This window comes from Gymnodraco acuticeps, unplaced genomic scaffold, assembly GCF_902827175.1.
Source record: "Gymnodraco acuticeps unplaced genomic scaffold, fGymAcu1.1, whole genome shotgun sequence".
Classification (NCBI taxonomy): Eukaryota; Metazoa; Chordata; class Actinopteri; order Perciformes; family Bathydraconidae; genus Gymnodraco; species Gymnodraco acuticeps.
The window spans coordinates 2,034,199-2,057,737 of record NW_022990459.1 but is presented as its reverse complement, the minus strand read 5'-3'; the positions used below and the strand labels follow the sequence as shown (position 1 = coordinate 2,057,737).

General features: G+C 41.1%; 1 protein-coding gene across 1 annotated transcript in view; it reads right to left on the bottom strand.

The window, feature by feature from the left end:
* Window positions 1–3,193: 3,193 nt before the first annotated feature.
* LOC117552439 overlaps window positions 3,194–23,539 on the bottom strand; it is a 61,070-nt gene continuing 40,724 nt past the window's right edge. The window contains exons 11-16 of the mRNA XM_034225847.1: window positions 12,917–12,987; window positions 12,586–12,696; window positions 11,779–11,876; window positions 8,266–8,335; window positions 7,239–7,511; window positions 3,194–3,308 (exon numbers count right to left, since the gene is read on the bottom strand). Of these exons, the coding sequence (XP_034081738.1) occupies window positions 7,260–7,511; window positions 8,266–8,335; window positions 11,779–11,876; window positions 12,586–12,696; window positions 12,917–12,987 (602 nt within the window). The 3' untranslated portion in view covers window positions 3,194–3,308; window positions 7,239–7,259. The remainder of the gene's footprint in view (window positions 3,309–7,238; window positions 7,512–8,265; window positions 8,336–11,778; window positions 11,877–12,585; window positions 12,697–12,916; window positions 12,988–23,539) is intronic.

The window sequence follows — 23,539 nt, the reverse complement described above, 5'->3', positions numbered from 1 at the left end:
AAATAGCTACAGTCTCTGGTCATAATGTCCGAGGGTGCCTAATCCCGTTTTTTAATTGGACAGTATCTACAATAGAATCAAACATGTTGAGCGAAAAGTAAATCTGGTGTAACAAGTGCGTAAAACTAAAGGCATCCCTCTTTATTTCAAAGTATGCACAGTTATGAAACCCTATTGGCCGTAAAATACAATGACTGACGACGTATTTCTCTTACATTTGGGATTTTAAAGTATCAGAATCCTAGCAAAAATAATGTATCACTTTCAAAAAAGTTATTAATTATTTCAGTCGAGTTTTATGTCCTCGTAGTTTGATCTACCACGAAGAGATTGGTGCAGCTTTAAACGGGGCGTTAACTGCTCCTTGCATTAAAAACATATATAAATAAAGTGAATTCACGATATATAAAGTTCATGCACACAAACAGGATACACTTTAAGAAAGCACCAAAGCAGTAATATAGATAATAGATGGGCCTATTTTTCATCCAAACTTCGCAAATGAAGTGAAACTTTGATTAAAACTTATTTAAACTTGATTTAACCGTCTTATAGCATAATTTACATTACACAAAGGGAATGGCAGTGGAATGACCACACTTTTGCGACCACCAACAGATGTGGAGGTAGAGCTTGTGTTTCTGCAAAACTAAGTTTGACAGGTAGGGAGGCTGCCGGCGGACGCGTGTCTGCTCTAATGAGTGAATGGGTCTGTGCGGTGGTCGAGTGGAGACACAGAGCTGAACTGGCTGATGGCGTGTGCTTCATGACAGCAGGCTGAACACACAATAACTCACCACCTGGAAAGGGGTGGGAGGTAGTGTGTGTGTGTGTGTGTGTGTGTGTGTGTGTGTGTGTGTGTGTGTGTGTGTGTGTGTGTGTGTGTGTGTGTGTGTGTGTGTGTCAGAGCACTTTAGCTGGTCTTGTAGTTAAAGTTTTTGAAATATTTAACTTAGATATTTTATAAAATTACGAAATTTCCACATTTGACTCTTATTGAATCAAACATAAAATGGAATGTTACCAACATTTTACATTTCATCCACAGAGATAGCGTGTACAGGGATTTTCTCAAAGGATGTCATGGACCACCAAGGGGCCATAAGAGGATCCCTTGAAAAATTTAAAAGGGCAAAAATAAGGTGAGGCAGAACTAGTCAGAGTAGTATACATTAGCACATTTTTATTAATTTCCATTTAAACTATAGACTTATGTTTTTTTTAAACATAGTTGTCCCAAGTCATTTAATAACAGCAATACAAATCATTAAAGGGATTAATTGTATTTTGGTTAAGATATGAACATGTTTACAAAAGTGTCGCCAGATTTGTATAATCTTTAAGTATGACTGGTTTCCAAAGTGTCCGTCAGCTATGGAATGGTAATGTTAAAACTGTCTTTAAATATTTAGGATTAGCACATTAATCATCTGAAATAAAAAATACTGTGTTGTGTTCCCTATTCTGATTGACAAGCCTTTTCAGTCAGTCGGGCTTTTAACATAACACACTTCAAATCTATTGGCATTTTTCATTTATTTTGTTTATTTGGATAAACAAATAAATGATAATTGAACAATTCATTTCTAATAAAGGACAATATAGAAATAGTCAATGAAATACAAATGAATACTAATCACAAACAACATGTCAAGAAGTTCATTAAGTACATTGTGTGTGTATTAGACCAAAGTTAATGCATACATGTGATAAAATACTTTACTACGATGTTTAGAATATTAGCAGGTTCAACTCATATGCTTCACTTAAACATGTAGAAAAAGGTTTGCTGTTTCTGATGTAGCATTGTAGCACTAATTCACTGTAAACATTGACTTAGTCCTAACTAAGGCTTCTGGTCTGGGGGGGCGACAGGTTTTTATTGGGGGGTTTCATTCCTACCAATCAGTATGCAAACATGTGGACATCTTTCTTTGAGGCAAAAACAAAACTGGAATGTTTATGCCTGCTTCCCAATGACTTACAATACAACTCACTTTAAATAGATTTTTTTGTTGTATTATATTAGAAATAGCAGCAGATTTGAAGAAGAAATTAAGGGCAACATTTTCACCTCTGTGGTAGATTTAGCAGTACAAGTATGTAGCTGTTAATAAATAGTGCAAATACACAAAAAGTCAGTTCTCAAGAGCCCAAACAAAACTATTTGAGTAATGTTAAACTTTGGAGACTTCTTTTGTGTCAGAGCTAATACTGTCATTTAAAAAGAATAAATAACCTTATGTAGTATACACAAATTGCCTGTGTTTCAAAAGTGAAAGTAAAATGAGGAAGATATAGCTAACGGAAGAAAATGCTGACTGAAGACAAAGCCGATAGTAATATTTATATATCTTTTTACTTAATTTCTTATGTTTTTAGAAATATCTTAACCTTATTTATTATTTAAAATGAACGTACTAACTTTAACTTCTTATGTTATGTTTATATAAATGCTTGTATTAAATTGTATAATAGTTTATTTAATCTATCTATTTGTTATTATATATTAAAATGGCACAACTGTCACAAAACCCAACTTCCCCAGAAATAAATGAAGAAATCTAATTCTGATACATTTGACATACAACTAAGTTCCATGCGGTACAATAAACATTAAAGGGCCCATGTCATGCTTTTCCGGTTATTACCCGTCCCCTTGTGTGTTATGTAGCTTTTTCTGCATGTAAATGGTCTGCAGAGTAACAAACCTTCAAAGTACACCCTGTAGCGAGTAAAACTCTAACACAGAAAATACCTGTCTATGCTGCCCCAGAACGCCTCGTTGGAGATTTCTCTTTTTCCATTGTTTGCTTCCTGGGTTCTGTGACGTGTGAATACCCAAATCAACAACAAATGACCGGATTGGCCCAAATTGACCAATCCGGAGCACCTCACACACCAGGATCCCTTGGCTAACTAACAGGGAGTACCCATTGACTTGCATAGAGCTCCCTGAACGCTGGTAATAGACGAGTTGGGATGGCGGAGAAATGCTCTCCGCAGATCCATTCTCACAGCGTTATAAACCTTTTTCTTACTCAATATCAAGCCACACTTATTGTTTTTACTTCGGCTGTGAGTGTTTGTGTGTGCTCTGGATGAGTTTCGCTTGTTCTCGCTGTATCGCCGACCAGGAAACCTGTCCGCTCCTCACAGCAGCTCGCAGCAGCGGCTCGCAGCAACGAGCATCGCAACGAGCATCGCAACGAGCCTCGCAACGTCCCGACCAATCAGAGCACACTGGGCTCACAGGGAGGGGAGGGCAGGAGCTCCAACATGCCGTTTAGGACAGAGAGTGTGAATACCTGGTGAATCAAATCAAACCAAATCAAGTTTTATTTATATAGCACATTTATAAACGATTTTTGGTCAAGCCAAAGTGCTGTACATAAAATAAAAATAGCCTACAGTAGGTGAATACACATGTGGGGAATACACATACAATACAGAGATGCTGTATGAGAAACCAATGTGATTTTGGAAAATTGCACAATTTAAATCTATTCTAGTATACCTGAACAATGGAAATATGATCAGTAGAAATGGCCATGACATGGAACGTTTAAGAGTGCATGGTTTATCTTAAAAGTCAATAAAAAAACAGGTTCAACATTAGTGAAGGTTTTTTCCATGATGACAAATGTTGTGTACAAAACGCTCCTGATGTGACCATCCTGCTCTGCTGCCTGTCACACTGCATCATGTTTCTATGTCTGTCGAGCGTGTACGAACCGCAGGGGAGCAAGGCCGAATCTAATTGGCAAAGCTGAAGCAAAACAATGGCTCAAACTATATCAGATGAATATCTTATTGAATATCATTCATCAGTGTTGATTAAGTTGGATGGAAGAGAACAACAGGCTGAGTGGCTCAAATATTGTTGTTCACTGCAGAACAATAAGCAGTTGTTGCATCAGAAAATGAACCTCGCCGCCAAAGCAGCATTTATTTATTGCAAATAATATAATAGTTCTGTGGCACATTTAAAGCTGTTTCTAATGCAATACTTTGTTCAGTGCTGCAGAACATTTCAGGACCATAGACAGCACTTTACAGCCATATAAGACTCAATGTGGCAAAAGGAAACAGCTTTATGTGCGTTTTCTTGATAAATGTTCTATACACATCTCTCATTATCCTTGATGATGCAAATATCAAGCTTTCTGGGGAAGTCATAAGTGAAACTAAGTACATTTAAAGTGGACCTATTATGCTATATTGGAAACATATATTGTAGGGCCATACCTATACAAAACATGTCTGTGAAGTTTTTTGCTTAAAATACCAAACAGATCCCCCATTGTAGCCATGCCTCACACTGCTCATAGCCCCTCTTTTGCAGCCCTGCGAGAACAGTCCCCTTTTAACATTTGCTCCCGTTTAATATTATGGGCGTCATAGCCATAGACTATAAAAGTATTACCCAAGGCTGAATCATAAACTAAACTGTATCTATATCAAGTACAGTAACTACAACTAGCTAACGTTGTAGCCTAGCAGAGTGGACAAGTTGCTGTTAGCTGACAGTGAGGCACGTACCTGTTCATCAAAGTGACCACGCCCTAATTTATGCAGACACTTTAAGACCTAATATAAATTAAAGCTGCAAGCAGCATTGAGCGGGTCTTCGACGCTCCGCAGGCTGTTGTCCACACGTCGACGTGTGTAGGTGTCTCGAGGACTCGGCCGTTGGCAAACGTGGGAAGTTTCAGGCCGATCGGACAATGTCTTTGAGTTACAGCAGTAACACAAACGATTTTGTTTGATGGCGGGTGATCTGTCGCCATGGCAACGGCATATGATGACATCCCATAATATGCTTAGATTTGTTGAGGACTGCCTCGTTATCAAACCTGTGAAGTTTTGGGCCGTTTGGAGCATGTTAACTGGAGTTATGAGAAAACCGTGTTTCACGCCGACCATTTTGTTACCATAGCAACTACATTTGACGAAATCTGAAAACTGACACATATATGTCTCGAGGGGTTGACGGTTAGCACACATGTGACATTTGAACCCTTTTTTACCATTTACACAGGAGTAATAGCAATATCGTGCTTAACGGCGAGGGGTGTGTTGCCATGGCAACAGCTTTTGGGGAAAACTCACTATTGTCATATGGAGGTGTTGAGGGCCGGACCATTAACTGTAATCTGAAGTCTGGTGCCGTTTAGACGTTTTCCCATTGAATTACGACAACACCAGGTTTTTTAGCGAGGACATAGAGCTGTTGAGGGCCGGACCATCAATGATAGTCTGAAGTCTGGTGCTGTTTGGACGATTTTCCATTGAATTACGACAACACCAGGTTTATTGGCGAGGGACGCGTTGCCATGGCAACGGCATATGATGACATCCCATAATTGACATAGAGCTGTTGAGGGCCGGACCATTAATGATAGTCTGAAGTCTGGTGCTGTTTGGACGATTTTCCATTGACTTACAACAACATCGTATTTTTTGGCGAGGGATACGTTTCCATGGAAACGGCATACGGTGAGATTTCAGATTTCACGTTGAGCTGTTGAGGCATGGACCGGTGATATAAAAGTGAAGATTGGGGGACGATGGGACCGTGTCCATTGGAGTTAAAGCGACACCGTTGTTTATGGCGAAGGATCCGTCGCCATGGTAACGCCAAATTAAGTAACATCAGATTTGACCTAGAGCTGTTTAGGGCTGTAGTGGCATCATGTGAAGTTTGGTGGCGTTTGGTGACTGGGCTCACGCGGCCTATCAGCCGTCATGATTTCCGAACCTTTTCTGTGCTTTTGCCGGTCGTTTTCCCTGTTTTTGGGTGTTTTTCGCAGGTTTATCGGTCGCTGCGTGACCGATTTCAATAGGGTCTTCGCCGACCTAGGTCTCAGACCCTAATAAAGGGTTGCGTTATAAAAAAATTCACTCACCAATTCATAATCATGAAGGTGGAATCTAACTATATCCCAAATAATTTGTATTGCATGTAAACATGTTTATTTCTGCTGTAAAGTTGGGCATTTTAACATGGGGGTCTATGGAAATTGATCCTTTCTGCAGTCATCGCCTATCGGCCAATAGATGAACTGCAGTTTGTGGCACTTCCTTATTGGCCTCCCGGCTCTGCCCCAGAGTTTTCCACTTGGTTAGCACTGTCACTACCCGATCTGCAGCCCTGCCCTATCTGTAGTGTGCATGTGCGAGATGGTCCACCATATTTGACAACTACATACGGCAACTCTAATAGGACACTTGACACAGTGGCGTTTGGCAAAGCAGAAAAAGAACCCTAAAAAAACCCGACAATATTAATCTGAACGAGAGAGATGAGTTATTGTTATTACAACGTGACTTCACTATTATTTAACAACTCCTTTTATTGGGTCATTTTATTGGGTTAAGTACATTGTCAGAATAAGTGAGAAATGGATTTCACTTCTGTTAGACAGCTATCATATATACTGAAGAAATATTGACTGTGAATGTATGCAATATGTATGGAATTCATAATTTATATCTAATTACATTAACTGTGAATGTCCTTCATTTTATTTCAAATAAAATAAAATAAAAGATTTTTGTATAGATATTTGAGACGTTTATGATCATGCACGATGCAAATCGGGCAGCCGTCTAGACGTCAAATGTCCTATTAGAGTTGCCGTATGTAGTTGTCAAATATGGCGGACCATCTCGCACATGCGCACTGCAGATAGGGCAGGGATGCAGATCGGGTAGTGACAAGCACCCCCCCCCTTTTTTTTTTTTTTTTTTAAAAGCTGTGTGTACAGAGGAAAAGAGAGAGGGTTTCGTTTTCTGTCACTTTGAGAGTTCCCTGACACATATTTGTGTATAAAAGACATCAAAAAGTGCATTTTGCATGATAGGTCCCCTTTAAAATGTCTAGCTGGCCCAAAACACAGTTTGTCCATGCCTAAAACAAGAGCACACGTTTTATTTTGTTGTAAACCACTAACAAGCTTGCAGTAATTTATAACACTATTTCCAAAGGCATTAGATATGTCAAAAGCTGACTATTTTGGCTCTTGGCGGAGTTATATTGGCAGCTATCTTTCCAACATGTTGTTGACATTCCTTTAGTTCTTTTCTCCAAGTCTGAGATATCGTGGATGTCGGAAAGAGTTCGGAGAAGCTGTTGTGAAGCTTTTTTCATAATACCACAGTGCCTAATTCATTCCCTTGAATCTAAGCTCTCTGTTCGTACAGTACTGATTGTATAGTGGCAGTGAGGCTGATACCTGGCATTGCAGTGAAAGAGCTCAGAGGTTGCTGGAGTCATCGAGAGGGTTGGCGATGACAGACTTGTGGATGAGCATGAAGAGGGGCAGGTGGGCCAGGAAGTCCAGCAGGTCGAGGGGGGGTGTGCTCTTCAGCTCCAGCCTGATGGCCTCCTCCTGCTCCAGATGGATTCCTCCGGCCTTCAGCTCCAGAAGAAGCTGCTCCGTGCTGATGAAGCCCTGCAGAGCTCCAGCGTCTCCATGCTGCTCCTCCAGGAGGAACAGGAACAGTTGCTGCATCATAATAATAACAATTTTCATAAATAACAGTATAAAAACGTCAATTGGCCTCACTCTAAGCACAGAAGTGGGTGTGTTTGTGTGTGTGACTCAGGTAGCCTCGTATTACCTGCCTTGTTTGAGTGCACCTGTTTGCACTGTTAACGCAGTCAAGGTGATAATTGTTGGGGGAGGGGGAATAATCCTTCTGGCATTTTGCCGATTCTCATGTTCCTCCTGCCTTTCAGTTGGTAAGGACTTCCTTCCATGAAAGAGGGCCGGGCCTGGGCCAGCTGCTAGCCAGTCCCGGTCCATCTGAGATCAGCCGTGTGTCCCGGGCTGATTACAGGGCAGGGCGGAGTGGACGGCATGTTCACTGCTGGGCACTTTAATGAGATTAGTGCCTTGCTAATCTATGAAAGGGAAAAGCACCCCTCTCTTTCTCTCTCTGGCTTGCTTCCCTCATTTCTATGCATGAGGGCTGAGTGTCTTTCATTGAAAAAAAAGCTAGCTTTACAAAGCATGCTTTGGAATTGCTCTTCAAAGTGTTTACTAGTATTTATTACATTATAATTATACCTGCGGAGCCTTAAAAGAGAGGCAGAGACATTGTTTGTGTCATGAATGTGACTCATGGGAGAGTTAATCTGATGTTGCGCGAAGGTAATCAAGTGCACCTTGTGAAAACAGAGTGCAAACATGTGGTGGGGAGTTCTTTTCAGCACACAAAAAACAGTTCAAGAGAATCTAAGCCAAACCTTTACATTACCTTTGCTTTGAAGAGCCTCACTTCTAAGGAGCGGAAGTCCATGTTGGTGATTTGTGATCGCATAAACTCACTGGAATAAGAAAGAAAAGTGATCAATTGGCTAAAGTTGCTTCTGCATGAACATGTGAGCATGGTTTTCAAAGAAGTGCTCTACTGATTTAGTGTTGCATTTTCATAAAGTGGGGGGAAGACAGAGAATACATCAAGAATGGTCAGCGGAGGTGAATATATTTTGTCCCTTGTGCGGTTCAAACTGGCTTTTGATGAATACTTGGCTGCCACTGAAGACATATTGAGGACACTCGGCGGTGGCGGGTGATTTTTGGCGGGTCATCCAGTGCAATGTTGTGTTTGCAGAGCGCTGTGATGGTAAAGTGTTCTGAGCCCATTGTGGTTGCTCACAGTGGCCTGGCTGACAAACAATACGCGGGCACACGTGGACACCCCGCCACAGTAACGGATAAAACTGGTTTTTGGGACAGTGGGTGTGGTCGGGGGGTGCTGGAGCAGGGTGAGTGGGGGTTCGTGTGCAGGTTTATTTAGGGAGGGGAATCTGGACCTGGGCACACTCTGGTGCAATGTGAATACTGGCAGACCAACAAAATGTAGGTCCACTGGGATAATTGGAGAGAGACACGACCAATTGTGTTGGGACAGAGCTGTCCTCTGCAGCGTGTGGCACAGCGACCGTCAGCGCGGCTCTAACGAGGGGCCCGGTGTTAATGAGCCCCTCCTCGCTCAATGGCCTGCAAGAGGGAAGAATAGCCAAGCGCTAGGCCAACGAGTGCAATGCACGCCTGACTGCTCCCTGCACTGTGATTGGCCCATGTCCTCCAACCCGGTGCAGGCGGGGGCTTGACGGGGATGAGGCGAGACAGGGCAGCTAATGATCATTAATTGCACTTGGTTTGCAGAAAAAGAGTCCGAATGCTGGTGTGCTAAGGACACTGGCGTGATAATGGCGAGCGTAAACGAGGTGCTTGGGGTCCGCTGATGGACTGAGGGGAAGATAATAGCAGCCTAGCGCATTTTCTTTGGCCCGCCCTCCTCTGGCACCCTGCTGGGGCCGACACAGAAGACTTCTCGCTTACGTAATGCCCAACATTTTGGCGCTCTCCCCGTTGGGGGGCTGGTATACAGATCTGCGGAGGGGGGTGAAGGGATGCAAACACATTCTGACCTAGTTTGACTTGACAGAATTGAGAGTTGTTTTGGGATATATTTGAGCGGGACTCGTGTTGTCAGACTGTTTCTGTGGCGGGGGGCTGCTCTAGTTTCTGCTGTGTCATGTTTTCACCAACATTCAGAGGTGGAGAGAAATTAAATTAATGTAATTGTCGCAATAACGTACAATTTTGAAGTTCTTGTACTTGAGTATTTAGACTTCCTGCTAGTCTTTATTTCTGCTCCTGACAAAATTAAGAGGCAAATATTGTAACTTTTAACTCCACTACATTTATTTGATCAATTTAGTCACTTTGAAAATTCAGATTGAGATGAGTTACATGAAACATAAACAACAAATAATGGTTAATATGGTTAAACAGGTTAATATAAAATGTTATTGATTCATTACTGGATTTCACAGGCTACCAAGCAGTTCGTAAAGATGTGCAAATATAATACATAATCAAACATTCTTTTTTTTGTGGCTATTGGGCAGATTGACTCACTCCCTCTTTTAAAATGTGGACTTTTACATGTTGTCGGAGTTGTTCTACTTTCAGTTTAGTAAGAGATGTAAGTATTTTGTCCAGCAGTGCCATCATTAGTGCTCCTTCACTCCCTGACTAATTTAGTCCGGAGAGTTTCCCGGAGCGAGGATGCTTACAGTAACTCTCCTCGCGCACGCATGCACGCTCACACAGCACACAAGCATTAAGGACAGTGACAATAACACTGACGGCTCCACTGATGCCGTTTGGGAATCCTGCATGGCAATGTGCTTCTTGGCAGGTCATGTGACTTGCCCTGAGGGAATGTGGCGCTGTGTGAGGTGGACTTGTTGGGGAGCACAATGCTACACAGGGACAGATGGGCTGAGTCAAGGGCCAAAACAGCAAGGGCGAGAGGTAGGCAACAAGAGGGCCGGGGGAGATTAGAGACATGAGAGGGGAGGACAGTTAAAGTTGAAAAGAAAAGAGGAGAGCGACGGGGGGAAGGGTGCAATTAGTGCGAGGTAAAATGGGAAGAAGAAAAATAAATATTCGAAGAAATTCAGGAAGTACCTCCTCAGATTTCAAAGTCTTACATGATCAGAACATCTGATTGTGTAACTACCGTTGCAGCTCATTTCTTAAATAGGATTAGAGACAACAGGATTAAGTGAAGCAGGTAAGAGGATCAATTTAGTTTAGTTGGGATGAGATGACAGAAGGATGCTATTGTTTTCGCCATGTTTAGGAGCCGGCATTATGAACCCTGATCTTCTTATTATTTAAATTGCAAAAAGGAGTTTTGTGGAGAGAGGTTTAATATGGTCATTCATTATCATTACTATAATTGCCTCCATAGAGAGCAGACACCCTGGTTTCTCTGCTCCAGTCTCCAGTCCTCCTCTGATACGGCACACAAAGGGCTGGCCGTAAATCAGAGGACCCATGACCCTGACCCCGTCCTCGCTGAGAGGGAGCTCTCACTGCAGGGTGAGGGCTTCGGGAGCAGGCTTTGACCCTCAGAGACCTCCAGAGCAGGCATGGCTCCACACACTCCTGTCTGTAGGAAGCTATACCCCCTCAGGCAAAAAAAAAGCGATGTGTGTGGGAATCTGCGGCATATGGGTCATAGAGAATCATGTTTTCTGTCTGCACTGGGTTCAATGTAGGGCTGCAAAGAATTATCATTATAAATTCATCTGTATAATATTTTCAAAATGAACTGTTTTGACAAGAAAATATCAGGAAATGGACACAATTGCTTTTATACCTCCTCAAATGTTTATTTTGTTCTAAAAGCCAGTCCAATAACCACATTTATATATCATAAGAAAAGTGTCAAGGCACTCAATTAATAAAATGCCTATATTTTTATCGCATACTCATGATAGACCTCAAACACAACTCCCTGATTAAAGCTTGATGGCAAAAGTATCTGCTCTTCTTTAGGTCTAACATGGTTTTTATTACAATAAAGGCATTTTTAAGAGTTTAAAAGGATTGCTTTTTAGAGTAAAGGGTTTTAGATGTATCAAAATTCGAGGACTTTTTGAGTCCAGAAAGTGCTCCTACCCAAAAAAAATGCAAGCACATATATTCAATAAAAAAAATGATATAAATCATTATTTTAAGTGCTCAGGCATTTGCCATTATCTCATCCAATATCATGACTTTGACTTCTGAAGTCATACGTTTGAAGACACAAGGAGAAGAGGATCAGAGGGAGAACCCCACACGTCGACAACATCACTGGAACAAATTTGCGTACACACACACTTATTCTTATTTATGGCAGGTCGTGGACTCGTCTTCCTGCTTTATTGAGGAGTTCAGAGTGTGTTTGCTGAAGGTCACTTACTCCATGGTGGCTATTTTCTGTGCCAGGCTCGCAATCACAGCAAAGAGCCTCAGGTCCACCAGCCCATCTGTCACTCTGAAGTCCACCATCTCCAGGATCTAAGACAAAAAGAACAGAACCTTGGTTCAGACTGAGACATCTCAAAAGGTATCCAGGGATGGATTGCCATGACATTTTATGATCCACAGATGATGAGTGATGATTTGGGGGTGCCCTGACCTTTTCCTTTAGCCCAGACAAAAGGTTAAAATGTGTGGTTTTGAGTCCTAATAGATTGCCGAGAAACTTGATACACAAATTTGTAATTAACTGTACGTCGGTGATCCTCTGATTTGACTTATAGCGCACTATAGCACAGTAAGATATTTCCAATTTCAAGACTAAAGGCCTGCAAAACTAACACGTTGCCATCAGCTCAAGATGTACTACATTGGTTATGTGCTAATTAGCTCATTTTAGCATGCCAACACTGAGATGGTGACCATAGCAAACATTTTACCTTCTCAACATCGACATGTTAGCATCCTGACTTTGCTATGTTACAGAGACTCCATCATGTGGTTTAAAATGTTATTTTGCAACTTTGTTTTCTTTTAAAAGGCTATACTTTCATATTTATTTGCAGTAAATTACCTATAAAAGCTTAGATCTCTTGCAAAAGCGTTATTGAACGTTCATGATTTAATGTAAAATGATCAAAAACTTGATAGAGAGAATTTAACAATCTGTTCACTATGGATTTATTAAAAAGATTGTAAAAAAAAAAAGTAATGTATGTATTCTTTTTATACGGTACGTCTACGGTACCCTATAGACATAGATCTCTTCTTTGTCCGACAGCAGCTCTGGTGGGATGATGTTTTTAAGAGCAAGTAGAACCTGCAGGCAGGAGAGGTAGCCGGCGCCATCACTGTCCTCCTGCAAAGAAATACAAAATAAAAATTCTCAATTAAAGATCCAATAAGTACACCAAACACTTAATGTTCTATTTAAGAAAATACTGAAAATAAATGTCAGTTGAAGCCCTATCATCCTCGTCATTGAGGAAAGTCTCATTGCTCGTAATAGGGTGCAACACATTACAGTGAGTGAAAGAAGATATCCAGAATAAAAAGGGTTTAAAAGCCTTTTCACTTACTGCTTCAAAAGCTCTTTTGTATTCAGCCAGCTTCTCCTGACTGAAAATGCAATACTTTGCCAAAAAGTCGACTGCAAACAGAAGAGAAGAAGACAAAGATCAACCTTTAGAGCTTGTGGAATGCATATAAACTGGACTTTCTGACTGCACAAGAGCAATATTTCATTTGTGCAATACATTTTATACCATACACAACAGTGGGCTCCAGCCTGAGTAACAGAATTAGGCTTCTCTGTGTGTGCGGAGTGGATTAGAGCAATATTTCTCTCCTCTGGTCACACCAGGGTCATAGAGTGTGGACAATACAGGGCGAGGGGTTCACAGGCGTCCAGTTGGCCATGATGAAGGGGGGGCAGAGTGGCACTTGGCTGCTGAGTCTTTCTTTTTTTCATATAAAGAAAGAAATTGAGATGAATAGAGGATGGAGGCACAGCGGCCAAGAGCTTGAAAAAAGTATTTATTCTAAGGGAATTTCTTCTGGGAAATGAAGACAGCATGAACAGAAAGAAAAAGTGAATGATAAGTAAGAAACTGGAACTTCTGAATTGCTCTAAAAGACCAATTATGAAATCTAATCTTCAACCATTTTAAACATCATATGAAACATTTTATTGACCAAATAGATAATTGAGAAAAAATATTGGCAAAACAATTGATCTTTAATATAATTGATGCAGTCCTATGTGTTCATCAAATAGTACCTAATCTCATATTACTGCCTTTTTAAAGACTCCATGTCCTATTATTATATACAAGCTAAACAAAAAGGCGATTTCCTTAGCTCAAATGATGAATATTAAGGTGTCCGAAATAAAAACAATGATTACCCAAGGGGGAGCAAACAGAGGCTAACCACACCTATGAATATTTCAGTAGGCAAATTTGGGATGGAAAGTGACTTGGAAAAAAAAGGGGTTAGAAAATGGGGGCTTTTAAGCTGCTGCCACTTCAATTTAGGAGATGAGAATGAGTCTACTGAATAATGAATCTATTCATCGGTTTGGAGAAGAAAGAGGAGCCACAGAGTTGATATCAGTCTGGACTTAAACCCCTGGACCTTTGGGGTTTCTCCCCAATAGCAGGGGGGCTGTTTGAATCTGCCATTTATCAGCTTAGGCCTAATCGAAACCAGGCCTTCCCCGGCCTCGTCCTTTCACATGCAAAATGTTACATTCACATCTAGTCAACTTGACTTGTTAAAGCTTGGTTGATCAACAAAAAAACCTGCGGTCTGCTTCACGCATCTGTTTGCAAATATCTGCGATGAGCAGGGGCTGCAGGACCCTGATCTGCAGCCCCTGCTCAGCCTACATGGGACCAGATTGAAAGTCCTAGCTCTTCAAAAGACACCAACACACATTCACACCGTGGCTGGATGGATCAGTGCACCGGTCAATTTGCTAAAGTGAAATGGAAGCTTATGTGAGAGTGAATAGATCCACCTTCTCTCTTTTACAACTGAGGTTCACTGGCCATCTGGAGGAAAGTGAGAAAGTGAGCCAGCAACACAGAAATGGAAACATTTATATTTTAAAAGTGTTTTTCTACTTCAATATTATACTGGAGATCCATTCAAATGTTTGTTTGGTGTGTGTGGCCTAGCATTACTATACTTGTGGGGACCTAAATCTGTTGGGGACTCGCCTCCCTAATGGGGACAAAATGGAGGTCCCCATGAGGGGAATCATTAATTTTAGGGTGAAGACTTGGTTAGGTTTAGGGTTAGGGTAAGGGTAAGGTTAAGGGTAAGGGTTAGGGTTAGGCATGTGTTGGTTATGGTTAAGGTTAGGATAAGTCTCCAGGAAATGCATGTAAGTCAATGTAATGTCCCCTGAAGTGATGTATACATGGTATGAGTGTGTGTGTGTGTGTGTGTGTGTGTGTGTGTGTGTGTGTGTGTGTGTGTGTGTGTGTGTGTGTGTGTGTGTGTGTGTGTGTGTGTGTGTGTGTGTGTGTGTGTGTGTGTGTGGAGGATACAGATGCATTATTATCTTTTGAGTCTACCGTTTTTTCCACAGGTGGAGGAGCATTTACTAACATAATATACTTAAATTCACTTTGAGGGAACTCATTGTAAAAATAGCCAAATTCCCAAAAGTCAGCACTAACATTATTTAACTTCATTTATGTGTTTCGATCTGGTTCATACGTTTCTTCTAGTCATGGGTCACTTTGCAGATCAGGATCTAACCTGATAAACACATAACATATACATGTATGATTAACAGATACTGCTACATATGAATCTTCATTAAATTGTGCAGTAGTATTCATAAAGTTATCTTATTTTGTTTTGCTTTCATCTTGCTCAATACGAATCTGTTTGGCATCATATTTTTGTATTAAATATGTACCAACACATTACGAGGCAATCAATTAATGGTTTCAGGCCGACATTAGACAAGTTTGCGTTTGCTTTCTGACAGGGCCATTTTTATATTTAATGTTTTGCCACTGTAGAAATATTGATTTAATCAAGCAAATAAATGACAAGAAATGAAATGACAGATATACGAGTTGATATAAGATATCTTTTGAAACAGTGTCTGAAAAGCATGTGTTCGGAGGCAAAATGGGATATTTTAACTTTTAGTCCTCGGGATTGTGAGAAACAGCATTTTGATCTGCCTGTCTGTATCTCACACACAGAAGAATGACAATAAAGTTGACTTTGGCTTGAATTTTGACTTTGATTTGAAAATATTACATATAATGTTAAAAGTTCGATTTTAAATTGTATACTAAGGTAAAGAGAAAATGCTGAAAGAATCAGAGTGTAAGGAAGTTCAACATCAGACCAACACACACCAACACACCCCCATACAAAGTGCAGTGGTGGAGGGCGGGGGGGTCCTGGCTGAGGGGAGCACTCCGTCAGGGAATCAGCCGGACAAAAGGTGCAGTGGAGTGAGAGATTGAGGGAGGAAGCAAGGGCGGGTGGAGGAGCAGGACAAAGCGAGGCAGTAAAGCCTCCTGCCTGATAGCCTTATCTGATTCCACTCCAGCGCTTGATGGCTTTTTTTTCACCCTGCCTTTAAAGCGCACAGGTTGTGCCTTTGGTGTGAAGCCTAGCAGAAAATGTTAATCAAGAGAGGGACTGTGTGGAGAGAGGCGAGAGAAAGGGGAGAGTCACTCTGTTGAGGCCATAATCTGTAATGAGACCGAGGTGATTCAGTTGCAATTGAGAGACGAAGAATGGGGCCATGATGATGATGATGAGCAGGGAGGTTCACTCTTTCACTGGCGTTTGTTTTTCTGTTTTGTTCCTTTTCTCTTGCAGAACTACGGCTCCTGCACCGGTCTGCAGGCTGCAAACAGCCGTGGGTCACAACTCATTTAACACACTTGGACGTCATTTTCCATGTCTGCAGCTGACAGATGAAAACCACTGCTGACTGCTCCTCTGACAACTATTGGTAGTCATCTGTGTATGATTTATACTTCCTTTTGTAATGCTTTTTTTGGTACAGCTGAAAAGTGACCGTAGCTCTGAGTAACAAAACTGCCTGATATAAGGTGGAATCAAATATTTCATATATTGTTTCTTTGGGTACATGAAAAAAACATTTTGTTGGAATTAAATAACTTTTAAAAGCAGCGAGATTAATTAAATTAGTGTTCTCCACGGGGCAGGACTCAAAAGTTAAAAACTGGAAATACTGGAGGGCCAAAATGTGAAAAGCAACAAAATAGACCAATTATAAAATCCAATCTGCAACTTTTTTGGATAATAGTTTAAATAATTTCTTCAATCGAAAATGCCCAAACATTTCTGTATCCAACTTCTCTTATTTGAGAATTTGTTGCATATCTTTGTGTTTTGCTCTTTTAGTTGTGATTAAACAAACGTCACTTTTTAGAAACTTCTTCTTTCACTGCTTTACGAAATGTTATAAAAATCTATAAAAAAATAAATAAAAGTATTAAAAAGACCTTGACGTCATTAATAGTTGTTAATGTTGAATTTTGTAAAGGGACATCTTTTGGCACCATCATCACCAGCATTATTGCTTGCTAAAAGTGTTAAAAATACATCTTGTATCAACTTTTAACGGCTTTACGGAACTAAGAGGAGCTCCAGTCAGTAGGTCACCATGGAAGTTAAAGGCATGTCTCCTAGCAACATCGTCTAATCTCCTAGCAACAGCTCAGATATTTCGTGCCACAAATATACCTAAAAACGACTCATCCTGCATTCAAAACTGGAAGAGAATACATGCTAGCCGCAAAGTCATTCTAGTTTGGATAACTTTTCAGAGCAAAAAAAAAGTAACGTCATTAATTTAAACTGCATTTAATTATTAATTGTTTGGTTGTTTGTGTTAAAAGATCATGTCTTTTTTGGTAACTTTGGCTTCTTTTAAAATGAAAACTTTGGTAGAGAAATATTACACAATTATCAAAGTATTATCTTAGTATCAAGTCAGGTACTGTATCTTAAAGGTCCCATGTCATGGCCATTTCTACTGATCATATTTCCATTGTTGAGGTATACTAGAATAGATTTAAATTGTGCTATTTTCCAAACTCACATTGGTTTCTCATCCAGCATCTCTGTATAGTATGTGTATTCACCAGGTATTCACACTCTTGTCCTAAACGGCTTGTTGGAGCTCCTGCTCCCCCCTCCCTGTGAGCCCAGTGTGCTCTGATTGGTCGGGACGTTGCGAGGCTCGTTGCGAGGCTCGTTGCGAGGCTCGTTGCGAGGCTCGTTGCTGCTCGCCGCTGCTGCGAGCTGCTGTGAGGAGCGGACAGGTTTCCGGGTCGGCGATACAGCGAGAACAAGCGAAACTCATCCTGAGCACACACAAACACTCACAGCCAAAGTAAAAACAATAAGTGTGGCTTGATGTTGAGTAAGAAAAAGGTTTATTATAACGCTGTGAGAATGGATCTGCGGAGAGCATTTCTCCGCCATCCCAACTCGTCTATTACCAGCGTTTAGGGAGCTCTATGCAAGTCAATGGGACTCCCTGTTAGTTAGCCAAGGGATCCTGGTGTGAGGTGCTCCGCGGATTGGTCAATTTGGGCCAATCCGGTCATTTGTTGTTGATTTGGGTATTCACACGTCACAGAACCCAGGAAGCAAACAATGGAAAATGAGAAATCTCCAACGAGGCGTTTTGGGGCAGCATAGACAGGTATTTTCTGTGTTAGAGTTGTACTCGCTACAGGGTGTACTTTGAGGGTTGTTGACTCTGCAGACCGTTTACATGCAGAAAAACCTTCATAACACACAAGGGGACGGGTAATAACCGGAAAAGCATGACATGGGACCTTTAAGATAAACTCAGCCCTACTGACTGCTTATATAAAATATAAAACACACACACACACACACACACACACACACAAATACACAAGGGCCTATTGTGTTTTTAACGAGTTCACTTGTTTGTTTCTCTCCTTCCCGCTTAATCCCAGACTTTTGTTTCTGCTCATCATCACACTGTATAAAGTGTCCCATAATTCCTTTAACAAAGGTCACATTCAGCGGTGGAGAGGAGATGACCCCCTTTTCTAATAGCAGGAGAATGTCAGAGTGCAACATGCCCCACATATACAGCCCCGAAACATGAGGTTGAGAGCGCGAATTTAGAGCAAATAGCATTCACACACAGAGAGATAAAAAGAGTCTAAACCGTTTTCAACTGCAGCATGTCGATGAGAAATGGGTCTGTGGGATGCTTTTGGTTTAAGTCCTTAAACATGTGATGATGCTGTAAATAATGCCTGAACGCGGCAAGACAAAGGCGTAAAGTGTGATGTGTGGAGCTGTAATATAAGAAGGTGAGAGGTCTTGAGCGCCAAAGCAGACCTGTGAACCAGGCCAAGCGTATCATTTCACAATAGTATAGAATGAGCTATTGTTGCACGTTCGGACCACGCTCCACATCAAAGGTAAAGATTGAAATCTTATCTGATAAAAGCGTTACAGGAGAGGCAGTGCAGACCAGCAGGAGGTGCAGGAGGAGTGATGGAGCAGGTTTCCAGACAACATCTGACAACCCATATATGCACAAAGAGTATAAACACCTGCAGTAAATGCTATATTGATGTAGTGGAAATCAATGTATCAGTTAAGTTTATTTTCTATCTTCTCTACTATGAGTTTGATGCTATGATATTGTATAGTATGTATGTCATACATATTTAACTGAGCCTATGAAGATTAAAGGATTAAGATGAAAGGATAAGTAAACTGAGTCCTTGTCACAGGAAAGAGATTCTCACACATTCATAAAATCTCATGAATGTTTATATTGTTTTTGTCATATGTAATGAATTTAGACCACTTTCAAGATATCTGTTTTTATTTGTGTTTAAGTGCATTTTTCTGTCATTTAAGAGGTATTCATTATTCTTTTATTCCTTGTTTTAAAACACAAAACATGAAATTACAACTGGGGATTTTCCATCCGAATTATTCAGGTAATGCAAGAAATAATCTTACGAAACAGCGTTTTTCAAGTTTATAAGATAACCGATTCACAGTTTTTCCAGACTCTTAAAGTTAAGGTAAATTATTATATCATTTTTACAGTCATATAAAGTTTTTCTTGGTAATTCTATAATAGGTCTTAGGTAAATGTTGATAGTACCCAGGGCCTCATCTTTTGCCTTGTCACACCTAATTTGTTGGCTTCGCTAGTAGCCGACATTAATGTCCATGACGGCATAGACTTCTGCTGTTGTACCCACATCTAACAATATCCATTGGAAGGCAGCAAATTACTATAAGGATCCAGACTCTTACAAAGACTGGTACATCAATATTCTGAGTGCATTAGGGAGTGTGTGCTGGTGTTTCTGGCCACCACAATGTAAAGTGGTAAACAGTGTTTGCAGCCTTCTCCTGCAGGCGCTGTTGTTGTTCCATGAACACACGACTCCTCCCACTCACTTTCTCCAAAAAGACCGAGGAGTGTGTGAGTGTGTGTGTGTGTGTGTGTGTGTGTGTGTGTGTGTGTGTGTGTGTGTGTGTGTGTGTGTGGTGTGTGTGTGTGTGTGTGGTGGTGTGTGTTCAAGGGGGGTTAGGTATCTGGTAAAAGAACAAACAAAGACACCATAGCGGCCACACTCCTGTCTCTGGCTGCACGCCATGTGCCTCACCACAAACCACAACTTACCACCACACACACACCACACACACACACACACACACACACACACACACACACACACACACACACACACACACACCACACACAACACACGCACACACACACACACACACACACACACACACACACACACACACACACACACACACACACACACACACACACACACACACACACACACACACCCCTCCCAATCAGCTCTTTCCGCAGATCCACACTGATACGCCCTTGAGAGCCCAAATCATCTATTGCAATACCAGATCTCCAGAGATAACCTCACAAAGCAAAATCATCTGCTATTATTGCCTGGCGCTCATTGACATTGTGCCATTAATAAGGCCATTGTGGAGGGCGCTCTCTGTTTGGACATCGTATAATAGACTCTTTGACAGATTTACTTTGCTCTCTCTGCCCCTACCCCGTCCTTTTCTCTCTCTCTCTTGTGAATACAGCGTGCATACTCCACGCTGCCGCTCATCAATAGGCGAGCTGTTTGTTTGCTTACTCATTCTGGACTGATGGTAAATACATAGAGGTATTCCAGACCAAAGGCTGAGCAAACAGGGGTTACATAAAGGCACTGTACCAAAACACGCATTAGAGAACCCCCCCGCACACACACGCCTCACACCCGTCACCTCCCTTCATGTCTTTTTTAAGCTACTAGTCTTTCTTGTTCATTCTGTCCGCAGTATTTTTCAACAACAATTAGGTCTGTGCCCTCAGGTGGAAGATAGCCTAGAGGTGGGTGGGGTCAACACTAGGCTGGCTTCAAGGCCCCCAGGTGTTTGGTATCAACATTGACATTCATCAGAGACAACCCACAGAGTCCCTCACACCGCACTCAGGTGCTAACAGACGCTAGCTGCTGCTCGGTGGAAACACAAAAGAGACCACAGCTACTTGACATCAGTGTTACCCTGTACTCTACCTACACCCGTACAGTCTGATCAGCCTGTGCTGCACACAACTGTCACATTTTAAAAGTTTAGAAAGGGAATACATACATTAGCAAACCAAAACAATTAGCTGGAAGAAGCTAAACATTTCCGTAAAAGCTGAGAAAGATAAATCTCTGTGGGTGTGTCCCTACTATTGACCCCTTTAAAATAGTAGTCACCTGATCCATTTACAGTTTATATTAATACTGATTAAAGCTGCTATATACACTCTTTTACAATTGACTTATTACAATTTATTATTGCTATGACTGGCGGCTACTTCACTACTTTTATATGTTCACTTTCTTCATAATGCTGCTCCTATTTTGATCATGGAAGTGTATTTATTTGATTTGATTTAAATGTATTAATGTGTGCTTGCCTCTTTAAGTAGTCTACTTATTTTTGACCTTGCCTTCTATCTTCACTGTCCCCTTTGCTTTGAGAATGTAAGGCTTTTTTTTTCTTATAATAAAAATCAATGATCAAAACAATCTATATCCTTTTATTTCCGATCTAATGATGTGGATATTTTTTTAATATATTGCCATGACAACTATATAACACGATATCTAGATATGAGAATTTAGAACCAAAGATAAAGAGGGACAATAAGCACTTACCACTCAGTCTTTGGCCCACCATACTTGATTTTTTGAGAGGCATTTAGCTCTAAGGAGCCAGCAAAAGTGCAGATGTCACATAAACAACTGTGGCTAGAATAAATAAAAACATCCACAAATACAAACACTGGAGTAGATAAGTTGGTGTGAAGAGTGAAGAGTGAATGGATGGTGGCAGGGTACAGAAAGTTAACGTTGTGTGTGTGTGTCCATGGGTGTGTGAGGGGGGGGTTCTCTGTTTTGGGAAGCCTTTGGCAAGTGCTCAGCGTTGGACCGATAAGGGACAATTATGACCAGTTAGGCCCTTTCACAGCCTAATGAGGGCCACAATTACAAGGGTCTGCACAAGAGCTAGTCAACACACGCTGGACGCACCCACGCACACAGGGACGGACACAAACACTTTTGTGCTAACACAAACACTTTTGTGCTAACACAAACTACAGGTGTGTGTACAAGCTTGCTTTGAGACACAACAACAAAACAAAAGGACCCCGGTGAATATTCAATGGTGGATAATGACAGATTGTATCAGGACACACTTTGTAAATACACCACGCCCATCAACACGAGCATAGTCAGTGAGAGTCTTTCTCTGAAGAGCACCGCACAAAAAAAAACACACACTGACAATTGTCTTTGTGCTTCAAGTGTTATGTTTCTTTAAAAGTAAATCCAACCTTACGTGTTTATGTTCACCGTGATAGCAACGTTTTGAATCGATATGCATGAGAAAACATTTCCAAGAAATGATGCTGTCATGCTGATGTTCAGCAGGTTTATTGTTTACCATGTTCACATGCTAGGTTAGCGTGCTAATGTTTGCTGATTATTCAAAACAAAGTACTGCTGAGGCTGATGGGAGTGTCTTTAACGTTACAGGTATATAGACACAAAGAAGACACTAACAAAGAATATGGATCCTTAACGTTATACTTTTAAGTTATAATTCTGCCTGAGGGGGAAATAAATGTCTGAACCAAATTGAATGGTAAAGTGGTGATGAAACTTTATGTTTAAGAGACGTTTAACTGAAAACCACCAATATCAACCTCATGGTAGTGATACAGAGAAAGTAAAATAATCCACAAAGTCCTTTCATCCTCTTGGGAACATGAATATATATTCCAAACTTCATGGCAATCCATCCAATAGTTGTTCCAGCTTGAACCAAAGTAATGGATCCATCAACAGATTGCATGCCATCCTGATTAATTGTGCTAGCATTATTGTTCACTTAGTTCTCCAACTTTAAACCATATCTCTAAAACAACCTGGTTTTTAGAGGAATACAACGACACACATACACTGACCCAGGTCCATACTCCTGTAACACAACAAAAGCTTTCCATTAGTAATAACCTTGCTGTAGAAACCTGAGAACAGCTGCAGGGTTCTTCATCCTGCTTGATTACCGTCTGAACAAACCAGTCCAATCAGTCCCATTCATGGTCCCAGCACTCACTGGGAGGACCCTAACCCGACTCACCCCTGCAGAGGGCCGGCCCCTCAGCCTTGACCTGAGGTGTGGATGCTTATTGTCGGACTCACCAGCCCCAGCGCTTTCACAAAGGCTGGGAAGCCAGAAATTAGGCTGCTCAAGTGTTGTTGAGGGGACATTTTTAGAGTCGAGAGGAGTATTGGTAAAAGCGTCAGGTGTTTGTGTTTTCCCTGCACGGTCTATTGTTTGAACCACAAGGCAAAGAAGAGTGTTGGCTAGCAGAGAGATTCAGCTTTCAAAGGAGGAGGAGAACCCAGGGTTTAGTTATTTTTAAATCTACAGTATTTCATAAATTGATTAATTCTTACCAAAATCTATTCAGCCACTTTATTATATCTATCTATCTCTTGGTATAACGTTGGACCCTGGATGTGTATTGTATTCACCCCTACAAAACAAACATTAATTGAAAAGTCAATATATAAATGAATCAC